A 20060-nucleotide genomic window follows, 5' to 3' on the forward strand; every position below is an offset into this window, starting at 1 on the left:
ACCCTGCACCACGCGTAGCTGTCGTACCTTGGCTCATGCCTGTGTCCGCGTACATAGGATGCTGCGATGCTTCGTGGAGGTGGACATTTACCCCTTGTGATGAGTGTGGGAGCATCGTTACAGGGACTGAAATAAATCATAAATAAGCTAGAAGTAAACATTAAAAGAACTACAGCAGTCCTTTCTCCGTGCTACTATTTTAATCCTCTTGTGAAAATCCATGTAAAGCTGATCACCCCCTTGTAAAAACAGTTCTGTAAAACAGGCAAACCTTTGAAACTGGATCTTCTGAGAAGGCTTTATTGTATGACCTGTCTAATGGGTGGATGCTTCTATTAGGAGGACAGTCCTCCATATCATTTTACTGTTTTGATGCACAGCTAATCTTATACTTTGATGCATTTCCTCTTCTGCATTTACCTGCAGGGAAACAGCTCTTTTCTATTACATTTTCAGCAGAATTTTTATGTTTCATAGGAAGACTTATTTGTACGTGTAGGGAACAGAAGGTTCTTTAAAAGACTCTCTAATGAACTGTTAAAAGCAAAGCACACATGAAATGAAATTTGTAAGTTATTTAAAAACAGCAAGCTCAGTTTCAATTCCCAGAAACAACAGCACCAAATTTGGGGTTCCTCTTATTTTTAGGGTTTTGTTTTGGTTCTTAACCTACTTTGTATTCTGCAACTCAGCAAAAATCGGAGCTCCTGGACTCTTAGTTTAGTGCTTATTCTGTCATGGGGACGTGCAGTAGCAAAAGAGAAGAAGAAAATGGAAGACCTTAATACTTTAACTGCTTGTTTATTTGGAATTATTACCTGTGGTAGGAGGAAGGGGTGAAAAAGTGTGTGTTTAGTATCTTAAGGATTATCCTATACTATCGTTAAAATCCAGAGGGGATGTCAAGAAACATAATAAATGCTATCCAAATACAATTAACGAGTATCAAAGCTTTTTCCCCTGTGATAGGCACCGTGGTCCAGTGGGAGGTGTCCCTGCCCATGGCAGGGGGGTTGGAACTGGATGATCTTTAAAGTCCCTTCCAACCCAAACTATTCTATGATTCTAATTTTTTTCCTGCAAAAAAAATCCTGTATCCGTTGCAAGGAGAAAGGAAGCGGCTGTGGGTAGGCATGGTGGTTTTTAACTTTTTGCTGAAACCACCATGCCAGTATCTCGTTTTCTGTGTGTGGGAAAGAAGTTGGCAGAGTTTACGTGGGAAGAGAGAGGCAGACTGTGATAGAAATAGCTTTTGAAGGTAGAAAGAGTAGAAGAGAGGGAGGAAGGAAGTCAGTGCATCTGGAACTTGATTTTCTCTGGAATCAAGAAATGCAGCTGATTTCGCATCTGTCGTTCTTCGTGTTTCAGCATCAACTCTGACATTTCCTTTTGCATCACGATGGAGCAAGAAAATTTTCTGTCTGTCTCCTTGCAGATCATTGTAATGGGGAGGGGCTCTTTATCAGGGAGTGTAGTGGTAGAACCAGGGGTAATAGTTTTAAACTGAAAGAGGAGAGGTTAGATATTAGCAAGAATTTTTTTTCGCAGGTTGCCCAGGGAAGCTGTGGCTGCCCCATCCCTGGAGGGGTTCAAGGCCAGGCTGGATGGGGCTTGAAGCCCCTGATCCAGTGGGAGGTGTCCCTGCCCATGGCAGGGGTGGAACTGGATGGGCTTTGGGTTCCCCTCCAACCCAAACCATTCTAGGATTCTATATTCAGTCACTGATGAGGATTTAAATCTTGCTAGAAAATGAAGTTTCGGTATTTTTATAAGAAACTGTAGTGTTATTTTTAATTGGTGCTACTTCATTTAAAGTAAGTTTTCTTAGGAGGAGAGAACAGGTTTTTTTAGAAATACCCTAAGGAAATATTTGAACACATCACGATTTGTCTTTCAGTGTAATGATGTCAGAGTGGAATAGCATTTCTTTATTTTAATACACGTGTAAGGGTGAGATGTTTTCAGTGAGTCAATGTTGGGCCCTAGCGAGACCATTTTGGAATTAACAGCTTTCATTTTTAAAAATGATGTGGTCAAAATTCGGATACAAAGGCACCAAAAGTAGACCAACCAGTAAACCTTTAGAATGGTTAATGACATCGTTTTTATGAGATTTCTGTTGATGGATAATCCTGTTTCAAAAATGCTGTACCTGCTTGAGGACAATGGAGTGCAAATACCAAATACTAGACCTGAGCTAAGTTCTTCTGGCTGAGAGATGTAGGTTCCGTGAAAGCTGTGATGTGCAGGCGTTCAAATAACTGAGACCATGGCTTACGCTACACGTAGGTTGTGTAGGAAGTCAGCTGAGCCAATTTCTTGAGGTCGGTTCTTGATCCTGTTAATCACAAGATGGAAAAAAAAGATGCCATAAAAGTACAGAGATGAAAGTGAAGGATCTGTTAGCTGTTCCAAATTAAGTACCCCGTACTCTTGCCTGGAGCTGGAGCTACCATCCCCATTCCAGATTAATAGTTTTGTAGGGCTTTGGAGCACTAAGGGAAATGCTCAGGCTCTGAAGTGGGTCAAGGGTGCTACAAACTGAAGGTCTAGCATCTAGATCTCTTTTGGTAAGCTGGTGGTGGCTGTGGTCCATCCCAGATGAAAGGATCAGTCCCAGCTTCAGCTGAAGGCCTGGCAGCTAAGACTGGTCTAGAGCGCGGCTTCTGGTATTTCTTGGAGAAGAAAGTCTTGCAAAAGCATTGTCACAATTTCTCATGTAATGATGCTTGTTGGAGTGGCTTTGTCTTTTGTTTGTGATGTTATATGAATGCTATCATCTCTTTATGATCTCTCATCGTTTAATCTTGCAGTGTAGACTTTAAGAGCCTCTCATATATTATTATGTATAAAAATATTTACCAGTAATTCATAGCATTTTCTTCCATATTAAGCTATCTGCTAACACTCAGATTTGAGATTAAATACCTGTTAACATTTCACATTTTCTAATAATTCTTTGGTGATTTTTGGAAGGCAAGAAGGGCACAAATACAGATTTACTCCCAGTAGTGTACATGCTACAGCTTTGCCTACTCTTTTTGCCAATGTGTCTACAAACTGGATTTTCCTGTTTCCTCATATCTTCAGTGTTTCTCACCATGTTCTTTAGCAGATGTTCTTGCAGCTATTTGGTTCCTTTAACCAGATTACTGTGGGTTATATTCTCTGCACTACACAGAGCGGTCCCTGTCTGTGCAGACAGGTATTTTTAGCTTATTGTTCTTAATATTTTTTTATTTTATTTCTAGACACCACCTACTTTGTATCTTTTAAACTCATTTTCATAACCTTGCATTAAACCTCTTTTTTTCAGGTTTTCCTTAGGAGATGCTCGCAGGCCGCTCCATGAAACCGCAGTCCTGGTGGAAGACATCGTTCACACCCAGCTGATAAATTTGGTAAGGAAAAAACTGACAAACTAATCTTCACTCAAAAACTCCTTGAAACACCATTAAATTTTCATGATCAAATGACTAATAAGAGATTTTTCTAGTTCTACAAGCAAATAGAGCACAAACTGAGGGGGGCATTGGGTCTGCAATGATCTGCAGAAGCGACTATTCGGGGTGTAGTTAGTGTGTGCACCTTGCTTATGGTTTTATACTGTGTTTGTGTGAGATCTGTAATCCCACCTAACCTGGGGAATAAAGCTAATCACAGAGTGGTTTGAAATTCTACGAAACTAGCGCATGGCAACTATTAATACACATTATAACTGGTATTTGCATATGATGACTCCCTGGATCAGCTAGAGCTTTAAGCTGCAAGTTCCTGGTCTTTCTCTATAATGAGCCCTTTCAGCAGTCAGAAGGGTTTTCAAGTTTCAAGTGAGATTCTTGAAACTTAAGACTATGTTAGGTAGAATAAAAAACTTTTGTGAACTGAGAAAATTCAGAGTGGGGCAGAGCGCATATATATTTTTGTCTGTGTGTAATATATATATATATGTGTGTTTATACAGATATACCCAGTACTAGTATGTTATATGCATAAAGTATTTTCAACTGTCACATAAATAAAGCTCCCCAGCCCGCCGCTTGCCTGCAGGCAGGTGCTTTCCTTCAGCTTTGCACTTAATCCAGCAGCCGTTCGGTGGCTTCCTGGATCACAAGCAAACACTTTGGGGTCCCTTCCAGCTCCGGGAGTTTCTCTTGCTCTCCTGGCATCTTTGTGCTGGGATTTCTTTGCTTATTATGCTTCTCTTGGTCTGTCCCAAACATTCTCAGTGGCGCCTGGGAAGGGGGCAACCTCTCTCTGCAGGTTTCCCTCTGGTTAAACATGCTGCTCTTGACTTAAAGTGCTAAATACTAGCTCTTAGTACTACAAAATAACATTTTCTTTTTGTTAAAGCCCCTCCTTTAATTTATGCAAACCACCAGAACTGGCTTTGCTCTTCCTTTAGCAATAGATGGTGAAGAGTCTGTGCTTTTCTGTCCCTCCAAGGCTGAGCTGAGCTTTACATCAAAAAAATTTGAGATTTTTGAGAAAATGCAACCTGCGGCCATGTGGTCTTTGCACTTAAATCAAAGCCCAGCACTTACCTGGGGAATGACCGTGACCTGGGGCTAACCCTGCGTGGGGCGTAGGAGTGTGTATGATTTCCTGACAAAAGGAAGAATGGGAACGGAGTGGCAGATAAACAGCTTTTCTAACCTTTCCCCTCAGAGCCCAGGACGGCACTTTATTTCTGAGGAAGTGAAAGTATCTTTAATAGCTCATTGCTTTGACCTCTGACATTCAGATGCCGGAAATCCTAAATCAGGGAGCTTTTTACATGCTCTGGACTTCTGGTAGGGGGCTTTGCGCATTTGTCATCTTGTAACTGCACATGCTTGTTGAGATTTTACTATGTAGTTATATTAAAGTTTCACTTTAGATGTAGGAGTTCATGTGGGTATGCATCCAGTACTAGAAAAAAGATCTATTTTTTTAATTGAAGCTGGCTGCAGATGTAAATTTATTCCTTACTACCTGGATTTTGTCATATTACTCATGTTAATGGACTACACAGTTCTCATTATTTAATGATTTCTTCTCAAAATTCACGTCTATTTTGCCATCCATCATACATGTATGAGGCTAAACTGTTAGACATTAATTTTATGCCTGCAGTAAAACCGGCATGTTGCATATATCTTTCATACTAAACGTTTGTAAGAAGACCTTATATTTGTTGATGAAATCCAGGTTTGAGCTTCTGAATTAAAAAATAAGGTTCCAGCGCGATTACTTTTGATATCTCGGAGGTTTATAGTTCCAGCTTCCTATTTCAAAGTTGATCTGAACTCTATTAAATCAGGGCTTGGCTTGGACAGATTTATATGATCAGTGCTTCAAACCACTATATACTTCATGAGGACCAGCTGCCATAGCAGATGACTGCACTAAGAAGTCAAATTCTTGAAAAGCAGACTTTTCAAAGTCTGCATCGCATTTAATAATTGATTTTTGTGTGTGTGTGTTTTTAACAATGTGTACACTGCTTTATATTAAGTTTGGTTCTGCTAAAAGCCTCTACCAGTGTGGAGAAGGAAACGAGCATCTCCAGAGGATGATTCACATCATCCTAAAATTTGTTTCTGAGGTAGATGAGATCAGTCTCTTGAGGAATTTATTTCCTTGGCTGACTAAAAAGGGAGCTTTCAGCGGCTTACTGGAGTTCAAATATCTAGAAGATAAGAATAAAAATTGAGAGAGAATTCCATCCATTTTTCCTCAGGATGCTAGCATGGGTTCGAATTTTTTTTGGATATATTGTAATGATAATGTTTTGTTGTTTACATATCAAGCAATATAAAACTACAACCCCCCACCCTAGATTGAGGAAGTTCAGTACAATTTTTTTGTTTGACTAATCATAGAATCATTAAGGTTGGAAAAGATCTCCAAGACCATCCAGTCTGTCAGCCCAGCCACTTTGACTACTAAGCTGTGTCCCAAAGTGTCACCTCTACATGCTTTTTCAGCACCTCCAGGGAAAGAGTATTCAGAAATGTATTTGAAGAGCATAACACACTGAAGTTCTAATTTGAAATCAAATTCACTGTTGACTTGAGAGTATTTGCTTAGCAACTCTTCTAACTAGATGAAGTGGATAATCTTTAAGGTCCCTTCCAACCCAAACTGTTCTATATGTATTTATAGGTGCCTTAGGGTTGCCCTAAAACTGTATTTATTCACGCGCGCTGAGACCCGAGGTTCCATTTAAGGCTTTATTGTTCCCCGTGGTTATTTACAAGTAGTAGATGTCTATTACAGGGAAGAGTGCCTACAAAAAAAGGCTCAACAGGGAATGCAAAAAAACATGACAAGCCTTTAAATTACTTACCATATGAAGTGGAATGAGGCCGTTTAGTTCGTTCTTTCAACGTATCCAATACAAGGTTTTATAATAATCTATTAATATATATTGAGACCCTTGAAAAGGGAACTCGGTGATCTTGCTTTAGGACAAATCAAAATTCTTTAGCATTTTGTCGAGAAAAAGAGGTTATACCAAAGAGAAATAGAGTAGGAATTTTTCTTGGTAATTAAACTACTATTGGGAGGTTTGGCATCAAAATAACTCAAGTCTTGCACATACAAGGATCTAAAAGAATCTGGAAATTGTTTCATGCAATATTAAAGAAAGGAAAAGTCTCTCCTCACCCTGACCATCTCTGCTCAGAATTTGTGTCGTGTTGGGCTGGCTCGTAGGAAAATCTAGTGTATTAGACTGATATTAAAAACTAAAGATCTCATAGTATCTTCTCTTAACAGGGGCCCATGTTGATGCTTCAGATGTCATCTTCAAAGGCTAATAGACAATAAGATAATGATGTACTATTTAAATCAAAATTCCCTTATACCGGGAATAATGGTAATAATAATTCTGATAATAACTGTGTGTTTATTATCAGAATGAACTACCAGCACTCTCTAGGTATCCTGAATATGGTAGTGGTTGTACTGACACCTGCTTTCATGGAATTTGATTATTCAGTTCAGCACTAGACCTGAACTTCAATCCTTTCCATTTTGTAAACGTAAGGATATCAAATGGCATCTGGGAAGATTAGGTTGTTTTTTACAAAGTGAAAGACATTTTGGCAGTAGCACAGGGTCCAGAAAGGAAGTATGAAAAATTACACGCATACACATCAAAATCTGCTTGCAAACAGCAGAGCCCTCCTGACTGGTCAGTAACGTTATCGGTCTGTGAAGGACTGGCTGCTCAGAGGGAAGGTCGCAGCCCATCACAGCTGCCTTCTGCTGCATCCTTTAGAAGTTTTATCTGCTAGAATTCTTAATTAAGCGTGATAAGTCATCGTGGAGATTGCCATGAATGATAGAATTCACGTTAGTGGGCTTGTGGTGTGCTCCCTGTCAGCTGATGTCTGCCTGCTGGATGATCAACTCTGATCTCTTCAGTTGGTGTCAGATGATTTAAGTCAAACCCCCTCCACTGGCTTTTTTTGACTAAATTGGTGTCAACTTAAAGGAACTTCATTTGCCCAAAATCATGTTGTACATGCTATCTGTTAGGATTTTTTTGATCACTTTGCTTTTATCTGCCTATGGGAGAATCTAATTTTGTACAATTTATGCTGCTACTTAATACTTATTAACATTCCATTCTAGGAGCATGATTTGGTCTCATGTTACATATATGTGTACACACATAAGAATAATCCAGAAAAACAGAATTATCTATTGGAAATAAATTATCTCTTATGCAGATAAAATAGTTATTTCAGAATCAGTCCTTTGGTCTCAACTGAAGCACAGAACACAGCTCAGCACGTGAAAAATGTGTACTGGAATTAAATTGCAGCAGTAATATATAGGTAAGAACACTTACAGTGAGATGCTGAGATTCAGCAGTATGTCAAGTCCATAGTAAATCCATCCTGTGGAGTAAATTGCTTTTTATAGTTGGACTTTAATAAAGATTGGCTAGTCATTTGCAACAACTAGGAAAAGGAATAGTGAAAATACAAAGACAAGCATAAAGGTAGGTTTACTGATATGAAATGATGAAATACTTAGTCCTCATCAGTATGAATTTTGTTTGTAAAGGGCTGTACACTTTCTGGATGAACGTGGTGTGTTTTCTTCCCTTCCTAGCATTATTCCTAACCAGTTTATTGCAGTTTAAAATGAGGAGGAGGGAAAGCCTCATGCCCATCCACAGAAAAAGATGATGGTGGTGGGAGAGGGGAGCAGGGAAAATGAGGATTTAAACAGAAACAAGGACAGAGCTTTCTTAGAATCGTAGAATAATTTGGATTGGAAGGGACTTTAAAGGCCACCCAGTTCCACCCCTGCCATGGGCAGGGACACCTCCCACTGGATCAGGGGCTCCAAGCCTCATCCAACCTGGCCTTGAACCCCTCCAGGGACGAGGCAGCCACAGCTTCCCTGGGCAACCTGGGCCAGGGACTCATCGCCCTCAGCGTGAAGAATTCCTTCGTGTGTCCAGTGTAAATCTGCACCTCTGCCCCATTGCCCCCCATCGTATCACTACAAGCCTTTATAAACAGTCCCTCCCCAGCTTTCCTGAACCCTTCAGATACTGGTTTCTTTACAACCTGCTTCTACAGGGGTTTCTTTTTTTGAACCAAATCCCGTTTGCTATTCATTTGCAAACTGCTTTAAACATTTTAATGTGTGTAACCTCTGTGCTGTTCTGAAATCGTGCAGTTCCAGGTTTGTTCCCTGCCTTTTTCCACTGTTAGACTTGTAACCTTTATAGATGTAACTGTAGAATTTGATAGTGCTTTTAAAAGAGAAAGAATGGAAACCAGCTCTTTTGTAAACAGAAATTGCCCACTGATAAAGACAGTGTGAAGCGCTGTTCCCTCTGGATCCCAAAGTTGTATGCAACTGTCACTTATGCCACCTTAGTAACAGGAGAAGTCCTTGTTTTATGACTCTTGTTTTAAAACAGTAATAAAGTTTCCTGTGCAGGACGTTAATTAGTGGGGTTATCAAAATAAGACAAACTAATGTAATTTGTGATTGTACAAAATAAAGGAAGTTGAGGGCACCACAGGGACCTAATGAATCACAGGATGGAAACAATCTTGTGGCTAACTAAACATTCAGACTTTGTACTGAGTCGCGGGGCGTATATACAACCCGGCAAACCGGAACACGCTGGGTGTTTACATGAATGGGATAAAGGAGTTCACAGAAACCATCTGGGAAAAATCCTTCCACTAGTCATTCTCTTCCTACCGTTGGGTAAATGAAATGATGCACAGCGAACACTTGGCACACCTGCCCCGAAGAAATCAAACTGGGAGGATAAGTCTGTAATATCAAACCTTTCCTGGGTACCAGCAATGTGCAGTTGGTAACGTTGCTTCCCTGGGGTGGGAGAGAAGAGGCTTCATCTCCAACAAGTGCTTTTCCTTTGTTCCCTGTGCATTTACACAATCTAACTGTGGTCACTGTTTAGATTATCCCGTTCCACTGGTAGAAGTAAAATTTTTCTTTAATTGAGATCTCATCTTTGATATTAATTTTTGCGGGCTTTACTGTTTAGTTTTTTGAAATATTTTTATGCAATTCTGAAAGGAAGGGCTGTTGTTTTGAAAAACTTTTTTGTTCGGTTTACAATGAATTTGGACTTGATAGTCATGGGTCTTTTCCAACCTTAATGATTCTCTGATCCTATCATAAAGTAGGTTTTGTCATTCTAAGTGCATTTTTTTTTTTCTAATATAGTGAAAAGAAAATAGAATTGACTCAACTCATTCACTGCCAATCTATGGAGATCAAATGCTGCGTCTCCTGTACCAAAGGAGCTCAGGGACGATGTCTCTGCCATTTGCAGGTGGAAAGGTTTAGAAAGGTCCACATCAAACACAAGACGCTGTTTTCTCAGTTTTGTATTAAAAATAAATCTTTTTTTCTTTGTTTTGATTGGCAAGCGCTTGACTTTAGATTACTTACACAAATGGTCAGCATTTCATCTTTAATATATCAGTATTAAAATGTCTTTTAAGGAGTCACATAATGGAAATTTTAAATTACAGACAATGAAGCCTTCAATGAAGCCTTTTGTCTTACTTTTAATGAAATCTTACCTTTTCTTTGCTGGTAATTTATACGAAAACTTTTGTCTTGAGTTTTCTGCTCTAATGCTACCTGGTGCTTGTTCACCATATTCACATGTATTTATTCTAAAAGACAGAATCTACTTCAGGAGGTGGTTCAGGAGTCCTAATCGGGGATTCTGGGCTTCCTTTGTGCTTCCCCTTAAGATAAGAAAGGACTGACTTGGTCAGAAGTTTTCTTTCCCATGGATCTTTCTGCGGAGTCAGCATGTGCTGTGAGACAAAGCTGCTATTTTTCACCTGGTGATGCAGAGATGCTGCACAGCACCCAGTGTCGATGGACTTCACTGATATAAAAAGTGGAAAGACATAAGAGCTCTTAAAAAAAATGAATAATTATGCCCACATAGTAGGAGAAATGCATTAAATAGTTAAGAAAAATATCTGAACTGTTGACTAGATTGAATGGAAAAAGCCATGTGACCAAGGATTAGATGTTTTCTTGCAGTGCATATAAAATATAAAGAAAGATGGTTGTGCAAGCAGCTATAATGCCAATATCTCTGCATTTTCTATTTCATCTTTTGGCCTTTAATAACAGTGACAGAGTTATTTCTGGTTTATATGTGTGTATATGTGTCTATGGGTACAGGTCTGATTTTTCCACCCTTAACGCATCAGATCCCTGTTTAGGCTGTTGAGCAAGAGGAATTAAATATATATTAAATTTCACTCATGGGGGCTTGGGAATCTGCTATTCTTATGTATTTATGTGGTCAGTTATCTTGGCTTCTGGGGCTTTTATGAGTAAACTGATAAGCTGTTCCTAGCCTGAGTTTCCAAAATACAAATGCATAGAATCATACAGTTATTAAGCTCATCCAGTCCAACTGTCAGCCCAGCACCGCCGTGCCTAGTAAACCGTGTTCTCAAGCGTGATGTCTACATGTTACTTGAACCCCTCCAGGGTTGGTGACTTTAGTGCTTCGCCACTCTGTCAGTAAAGACATTTTTCCTAATATCCAATGTAAACCTCCCCTGGTGCAGCTTGAGGCGATTCCTTCTCTCCCTGTCACTTGGGAGAAGAGACCAACACCCACCTCGGTACAAACTTAACCTCCTCTCAGGTAGTTGTATAGAGGGTGATAAAGCCTCAGCCTCCTCTTCTCCAGACTAAACATCCTCTATTTAAGTTCTGTTTGTGCTGTTAAGAGCGTAGTATAGATTAATAGCTATTGAAAACTTGATGAGCTGAGACATTCAGAGTATAGATGTGCAGTGTCTAGGATGTGTTGGCTGCTTATGTTGATCTCACATGTTATTCTGGAGACCTTTGAGATTCTCACTGATTAGTTCTTACGAAAAGAACAAATGAAAAAGTTGAGGAGTTGAAGGATAATCATTAGATTTTTATTGTTCACTATGGTGCGGTCTGGTAAATCAATAATTTGTGAATGGCTTTATGCTCTAGTCTCCTTTATTGAAAGTGTTTTTGACTGTAAAGTATTTTGCCAAGCCTATTTTTGATGTAGCCTAAAAAATGTCTCAAATCATTTAGCTTGACTGAAATGAAGGATCTTTCTGTGAAAAATCATAATTACATCCCAAGGTTCAAAAGTCAAATGGAAGACTGATATTAAGGATTTCTTTATTTCTTCGACTTGCTTGTATAATGTTGAATGTTACGTTTATGAATAGATGTGTAAAGCCTGTATCTGCAAGGACTCATCTAGTGGTCTTATTCTGGCAGCAATTAGTAAAACAAACTAATAGAATCTGATATTTATCAATGGTGTGCACTACGTGGGTATTTATTTAGGAAGATAGCCCTCAGGTTTTCTTTCGAAAGTATCTGGGTATCTTTGAAATTGGCTCCAGAATACAATAAGCAAGGGGGGTGGCGTGTTAATTATTTTCATCTTACTTGCTTTTTTTTTTTCCCAAACAGTTGTCCAAATATATTAACTGTCAGTGCCTGGTGGAGGGTAGCATTCCTTCTATTCTTTGTCTGAGATCTTGAGCAGATTCATCTGACCCAAATATAAAGGCAAACAAACTTGGTTTTCTCTGCCCGAGATAACGATGCTGGATCATCTTTTGTCAGGAGGCATAAATGGGCGCTTCTAGGATGTGAATCTTCATCTCTTAAAGAAGTTATTTAATGTTCTGTCCATCCATGCAAAATCTGGACTTCCCATGTGAAGCGAGCAGCATCTCACCTCTATGACCTTTGGCAATAGCTGTATACTTTTTTATTTGATTTTTCATTGATTCTGCCAAACAAACCTGTGAAAGACACAAACTGTGATTTATGGATGTGGTGAAAGAAGAGTAGTGTTAAATCCTGCATGGTTTTTGACTCGTAAATCCTAAAGGTCATCTTGGAGTGTTTAACAGAGCAAATTCATTGTAGTTTTTAAATCACCTTATCTGATTTCAAGCAAACCTGATAGTTTCAGAATAACTATTTTAGGAAGATTGGCTTGTTAACAGTGTTATGCAGTTACAAGGAAATGTGGTTACAGCTGGTTCTGGTTTCTTAGCTAATCCACCTGATTGGAAACAACAGGTTTTTGATATTTTTCCATTTCTTACACTGACACCTAGTGTTCAGAGGTCTTGAGTTTCTAATACTGCACTTTATTACTAATAGATAACTGTCAATACCGAAGGTCTCCACCTTTGTCAGCAGCTTCCATTTCTGTTCTTGAAAAGAAAACAAAAACTCAAGACGTCGGTGTTACCATCATTCAAAAAAAAAAAAGAAAAAAATTTACTTTGGAAATACGGATAGAGCGCCACTACTGGAAAACTTGGCAAAAGTTCTTTTACTTCTTGAAGCACTGTGAAATTTGCTTTCTTAATATTAAGGTGCGTTTGTTTTGGCAAATACGGCTCTTTTGTGTCTCGAAGTGTCACTGTCCAACAAAAACAGTGATAACAGCAGAAACCTTTAGATCAGTATTTATTTAATTGTGGGGGATATCACCGCTTTTTATTTCGGTGTTCTTTTATCTTCAAACCCCAAGTCCTACCTGATAGGAGAGTTGGCAGCACAGTCCTTGAGGAAACAGAAAATAACTTATGTACTACAACTAGCACAAATAGTCTTTTATCTCAGACTTGAAAATAGAGCGATCCAAGCATGGACTGTAACCCTGACAAAGACCAAAACTGTTGGGGTAAAAGTTACTCTCTAACTCTCATACCCGAGACTTTTTTGTATGTTAACTGAAGATCTTTCATCATAGAAGGACAATGTATTAAGAGTTTTGTGTAGCTGTATTTCGAAGTGTCAGTTAATTTCTGTGTTTTGGTGGTGGATTTAGGCAGCAGTGGCGATTCACCAAGTACGCACCTGGATGTCACTCACTTCTCAAGGAAGCCCTAGATTCTTACCCAAATTTCTAATAGAGCAGAGTGTAGCTGTAAAACAGATTTCTTCACATAAGCTTTGGTAAACTGAATTAGCCAGATGTCACTGTTTAATTCTACTCCTTTGGGCTGAAGATGTCCTTCCAGGCACTTTTTTTTCCTTATAGACCCATCAGCTGCACAGGCTGCTGATTCCTGTGTTATTAAGACCCAAAATTAAAGGAAAAAAGTCTATGTAAAAGAGCTGTGTGCCTAGTGTAAGACCTTTTCTTTTTTTTTTTGTGCGAAGTGATGGAATTACTGGCTTGGTTTGAGGAAGGTATAAAGGAAATAAATTTGAGCAAACATCAGGAGCTGTGTACCAACTGAGACAGGGGTGATCTTCTCAAAAAGATGCGCTTTACAGCCAGTCTGATTCAACTGGATTGTTTTCAGGACAGCTATTACAGTGGACTCCATGCAGTGGTTGTATCTGTGATTTACATAAAGACTCTCAGACTTGCAAAGCTCTGTTTTCACAGAATCTTAGTTGAAATTCCAACATATAATCTGCCAAATTAGACTGCCCGTTTTCTTATAACTTAGCTAAATGCATTAAATGCATTAATGGTTGGACTCGATGATCCGGTGGGTCTCTTCCAACCTGGTTATTCTGTGATTCTGTGATTTGTACTTCTCTGTGTGGATGTGGCGTGTCAGATACAATACTATCTTATTACCTATCAATAGTTATATTGCAGTCATGGTGTTCTTGGAGGAGCAATAATCGGAGATGAGAGATAAATGTTACTAGAAGGATGTACTTGATTTGATGTCTTCACAGATAACTTCCCCATGACAGAAGCCTTGAAGGAATTAAGAAAAGGGAGGGAAAAAAAATAAAGATAATTGGCAAAAGGAGATGATAATAGTATCAAAACCAGCAGAAAAATCAGAGAAAATAAAGACACGGTATAGGCCTTGATTTCTGGCCAGAAAGAGGCACATAGTGTCCATGTATGAATGGTTTTAAGCAAATGGATTTAAGAAAAGTCAAGTTGGAGCTGATCCAAGACACAGTTAGAAGAAGGGGAAGTCTGTGCGTTAACTGAAAACTGCATGTTGTATGTTTTTTTACAGATGAAGAGAAAGAAATAAATGTGAAGAGATTTGGCGAGAGAGGCTGGATTGAGATATGGTCTCTTTAAAAGAGTGTAAAGGCTGGGGTTGTCTGTACACCATGAGCAAAAGTGCTAGAGAGCAAAGAATAATTAAAGATTAAATAGAAGAGTTGATGACTGAGTAGGAAGAATAGGATGAGTTGTGTCAGATTAGGGAAAAAGACTAAAGATTTGTGACAAGGTGCTCATGAATAAAAACTAGGTGCGACTTTATGGGAATGCGTGTGTGTTCTCTCATAGCAGAAAAATTACGGAGCTACAAGAGGAGCTCAGGCTGCAACTAAGGAACAGGAAGGCTGAGATTCAGCAAAGAGTAGTTTGGGGAAGTGAAATAAAGGAAGATAGAAAAAAGAAACCCTGTAGCAAAAGGAATTTGGAAGAGGATCCCACGACCTTCACTCAAAGTGTTCAGTAGCAAGAGAGTGGGAATAATTGTAGTGAGACACTGCCTGGTGCACTGGACCTCGCAGAAGGTGTGGCCTGGAGAATGAGTTTGGGAAGTTGCTTTACAGACATGAAGTGCTGATGATAGGGAAGCCATCAAGATGTAGCAAAGGGAGTGTCTTGGTCCCAAATTGAATCTTGGATGAGACTAGATAAAGTAGGTGGATAATGATGAAACAGATGGAACGTGGCCACTGCGAAGGAGAGCACAGGATGAGGAAGAAAGGGAGAGACGAATTCAATGTTTCAGTGAAGAATTTATGTTAGTGTCTTGTGACAAATGCTTCTTCTGTGAATGTCACCATGTGCATGGAAGTCTGAATGTGTGTATCTTTGCACCATCGCTTACGTGCAATCATGTATGTGTATTAATAATGAGCGCTTGTATAGTGGTGCGCAGCCTGGTGCTAGTGTATCAACTTCACTACACTCAAGATATCTGAGCAACCACTTGCACAGTGCTCAGTAACAACATTTTTTAATAATCTTTAATTCTTTAATGTGCTTTTACTTTCTTTGCCATTTTTCTTATTGTGCCATTATCATTCCAAATTAGGGGGAAAAAAATTGGATCCCTTTACTGATGAGAAATTAAAGTACAAAGAAGTGGATTTTCCCTACGTTATGAAACAAATGAATGGTAGAGCTGACAAAAGTCAGCTAGATGTAGTTGAGGGGAAACGTGCCTAAAGCCACTTTATATTGATGGTCGATGTCTTGGCCAATTGGGTTTTTATTTGACAATCCAAAGGTGTAATAAGTTTTATTGTAAGAGGAAGAAAAATACATCAAGGCTAATAAATAATGGAGGACCTACTAGGGATATGCATAAATGCGTATCCTGTTCCTATGTATATACAAGCTTAATTGTGTCTCTCTTAATTATGCTGTTCGATTCAGTGGGATTGTCAGGTAGTCGTCCTATTGAAAGAACAGAAGAGGATAAAATTCCAAATAACTTTGTTAATCTCTGCTGGCTGTTAAAAGAAAAGATTTATTGGTATCAAATTTTATTGCATTCTTAGAATTTAGGGATTGATTGGCTGCTAGTTTAGCTTACTTGTCTCTTCCAGTTAGAAACCCAAACACAACAGAAGAAAGACATTGCATTGAAGCTGACATGCAACAAGTGAGTGAAAGTTCACTTGGCTTTTTCTCTCAGCACCAGGTGCAAAAGTTGGCTAAAACTGCTGTGGCAGGCAGTTATTTTAAAGCAGTTTCTGGTTTAGTGTTTTATCAAGCCCAGGAGTAAAATAATCTGCAACTACTGCAGTTTCACAAAGCTGGTTTTTAAGGTAGAACTCTGAATTGTTTAACTAATTAAAATGTCCCAGTACAAGCATTAATCATACCTTAACCCTTAATGAGAGGGGTTTACAGAGGGCTGTATATGATACTTCAAAATTGTGTATCATTTCTTTATGCTATACGCAACATGCTTGAGTTTTCTGAATATACCAGAGCTGCTTGAAATCTCGAGGAGCATTTGTGATTTCCTCCATCTCCTCCTATCAATGCTGTGAGGAGGCGTATTAATTGCTGGGGAAAGATGACTCTTGCAGAGTCCCGATTAGTGGCTCAACCTAATCTGGTAGATTATTTTTTTTCTTGAATAACTGCTCTGTGACAGCTTTATACTGTGCTTTAAAATAATACTTCTCTAAACTACAGCTTTCTCAAAGTGGGAAGGTGGTGGTTCGATGATGACATAAGCGCCAGAAGTGTAGAGTTCAAGTGGTTTGTATGTGGGATTGCCAAATAACACGGTTTTGGTTTGTTTTCATTTTATTACATCGATTCTCCTCCCCAGATGTCCTGGATTTCTGTGGTACCCCCCTTCACCTTTGATTCATTCTCCTTGTAACTAACAATTTTTATGAGTCATCCCACTAATACTCAGCGTTTTTACTCGGCACCTGTTGTCTTGAGAGCACTTTGCGGTAATAACTAGTTAATCCTCACACTAGTCCTGAATTTCACCGTCGTTCCTGTTCACATGTGAAAAGTGAGCTTGATGACTCGCTTAAAATTGTGTAATGGTTTTGACACCTGTATGAGGGCTTCGTCTGCGCGTTCCGTGTCTGCGCTACCCAGGCTGATCCTCCGGTCTCTCTACACGCTGAGTTTGTGGCATGCCAGTTATAAATTGAGCATTTCCTTTTGGTTAATGACACATTTTTACCCTGATTGCTCTGGAATTTCAGTGCTGAACCTTGTAGAAAACTATGCTGGAAGGAGCCTCAAGAGGTCATCTGAGCAATGTCTTGGATCCCAAACTAGTTTTGGCCTTTGTTCCAAAAGCTTTTAAATATATATGTATAAATGGATAACTATGTGACGTATGTGTGCTTATTTCTATATATACAATTATTTATTGAATCAAGTCCCATTTTTTTAAATAATTCTGGATAAGTTCCCAATCAAAGTTTGATGTAAGCTACCAGCAATTGCTTTGTAATATCTGCAGAGAATATCATGATTGATATTGCTGTGGGTAGTACTAGTGCTACGAAGAAATTTGTATTGGGAAAGGCAATGCTCCTAAATCTAGTGTTGGGACTTCTGGAAGTATTGCTTCTTATTTCTTTTTTTTATGGCTCTGTAGCAAGAAATCCGTATCTCAAGTAAGGGAGTGATTTTGCATCTATAATAATCCCTCAGCTGGTTTGACTGTTCTTGGCCTGTCCACCTGAAAGCTACAACTTGATGGAAACAGAATGAAATAAAATGTTCTCTAATATCTCACAAATCATAGTTAAAACTGGAAATCCAGTCTGACACTGTGGTCTTGATTTGTATGGCTTGCCTGCACTTTCTTGTTTCGGCAGAGCAGTGTATATATATATATTTGAAGGCTGGAGTTTCAGCCAGGATTTTCAGTCTTAACTGTAAATTTCCTTCCTTTAACAGGTTTAAAGCAAGCCTTTCAGATTGCTTCAGTATAGCTTTTAGTATAGCTGAGTTTTCTTTGTGTTCCCTTTGGTTCTTTTCCAATATTTATCCATACATTTGAAACTCCTTCAAATCTCTGCGTATGGGAGCAGTTACGATAGGAGGTGGTGGCATTTCTATTATAGTACTGTTAGAGTTGATTCAAATGATGCCTGATTTTGAACTCGAGAAAACTCTGCAAGCCTAAAATTCAGGCTTGTGCTCAAGCATTACAGAGTTCGTGTCCTGCTCAGAGGTCCCTATAATTGCTATATCTGGCTGGAAAACAAGAATTCCATTTCCTGAGAAATGTAGAGGGTTTGACATTTGCTTTACTTTTTCAGCAGAATAGAACTAAAAGCTTTTTTTAAAATAAATTGTAAAAAAATCTGCTGAGATGCAAAGGAACCTAATGTAGCCAGTAGTCCAGAGGGCAGGACAACAGTGCTGGAGAGGAAAAAATGATGTTCAAATCTCTGCTTGCTGGAAGAACTCAGACTTAGAGTCATAGAATCATAGAATAACCAGGTTGGAAGAGACCCATCGGAATCAAGTCCAACCATTGCCACCAATCTCTAAACCATGTCCCTCAGCACCTCATCCACCCGCACCTTAAACACCTCGAGGGAAGGTGACTCAACCCCCTCCCTGGGTAGCCTGTTTCTGAGTGAGTGCCATAATACAAGGCTGTTGGGTGCATCTTTTGGTGTCGTTGTTCTTCTCTGTGATCTTGGCCCTAGGCCTGTGAAATACAGCTGAGTGCCTGTATACAGAATGGTTTGTTTAAAGGAATATTATTTTTACGATGGAAAAAAATTTCATTTTAAGGTCACCTTAAATGACCAGTGCTCATGATTAAATGATTCATATGTCACACATGCATCTAATCCAAGTTAATGCTGCCAATATTGCAGTCTGAGACCCACATCTGTTGAATGTTGTGTGCTGCAATGCTATAAATAATAAACAACAGAATAAATATGCAATAACAATCAATAAGTAAATTATAAAGGGATTTTTTGTTTAATTTAATGTCTTTGAAAATGTAAGAATTTCAAGTTAAAAAAGAAAATAATGATAATGGAAGGTTTACATCTCACTGTTATGCGTTCTGTATATGTAATATATATTAATATGTGTAATTGCAGTCCTGAAAATGTATACATGCCTGTTTGGGGAGCAGAAATGGGGTATTCCTTGTCTGCAGCTTTTATTAGTTATTTTGTTCTTATCTGCTAACTGCAGCTCCTGGAGACCTTTTCAGCCTGTACAAAGAATAGATGGGTAAGAGGTATGCCTAGTTGGATTTCCACATCAAATCCTTCTTTATCACATAATTTGGGGCAGGAGGGGTGGGTTCTTTATGAGCAGGTAGGCCCTCCAGCAGTTCATCTCATGAAGACTTTATGCTGTCTAGAAGTTATAGACACTGCACAATTCTAGAGGATGGTTATCGCAGTCTACAGCCTGGAGAAGAGGAGGCTGAGGGGAGACCTCATTGCTCTCTACAACTACCTGAAAGGAGGTTGTGGAGAGGAGGGAGCTGGGCTCTTCTCCCAGATGACAGGGGACAGGACAGGAGGGAATGGCCTCAAGCTCCACCAGGGGAGGTTCAGGCTGGACATTAGGGAAAAATTTTTCACAGAAAGGGTCATTGGGCACTGGCAGAGGCTGCCCAGGGAGGTGGTTGAGTCACCCTTCATGGAGGGGTTTAAGGCACAAGTGGATGAAGTGCTGAGGGACGTGGTTTAGTGATTGATGGGAATGGTTGGACTCGATGATCCTGGTGGGTCTCTTCCAACCTGGTTGTTCTATGATATTGCGAGGGAAATGGAATGCTGTTGTGCTGCCGTGCGCAGTGCGTTTCATTAGTGTTGGAGACAGCGGGAGGCGATTTTGTGGAAGCGTTTCTGTCACTGTCAGTAGAAACATGCCCATCTGGTTGAAAAATAGCCTGTGCCTTGCCAGTTCCCTATTTCTAAGCAATTGCAGGAGGGGGATGTTAATCTTAAACTGTCACAACCTATTTCAAATCTCAGTTTTTATTAAACTTCTAAATGTTTCAGTAATGTAAGTATGGTAGATGTGACTGCGTTCATATGCA

General features: G+C 39.3%; 1 protein-coding gene across 3 annotated transcripts in view; it reads left to right on the forward strand.

Moving 5' to 3' along the window:
* Nucleotides 1–20060, forward strand: part of SUPT3H (SPT3 homolog, SAGA and STAGA complex component) — a 247597-nt gene that overhangs the window by 126383 nt on the left and 101154 nt on the right. For all 3 annotated transcript variants that reach the window (XM_069850820.1, XM_069850819.1, XM_069850821.1), the window contains exon 3: nucleotides 3317–3401. In XM_069850820.1, coding sequence (XP_069706921.1) covers nucleotides 3317–3401 — 85 coding nt within the window. The remainder of the gene's footprint in view (nucleotides 1–3316; nucleotides 3402–20060) is intronic.

This window comes from Phaenicophaeus curvirostris, chromosome 2 (assembly GCF_032191515.1).
Source record: "Phaenicophaeus curvirostris isolate KB17595 chromosome 2, BPBGC_Pcur_1.0, whole genome shotgun sequence".
Taxonomy (NCBI): domain Eukaryota; kingdom Metazoa; phylum Chordata; class Aves; order Cuculiformes; family Cuculidae; genus Phaenicophaeus; species Phaenicophaeus curvirostris.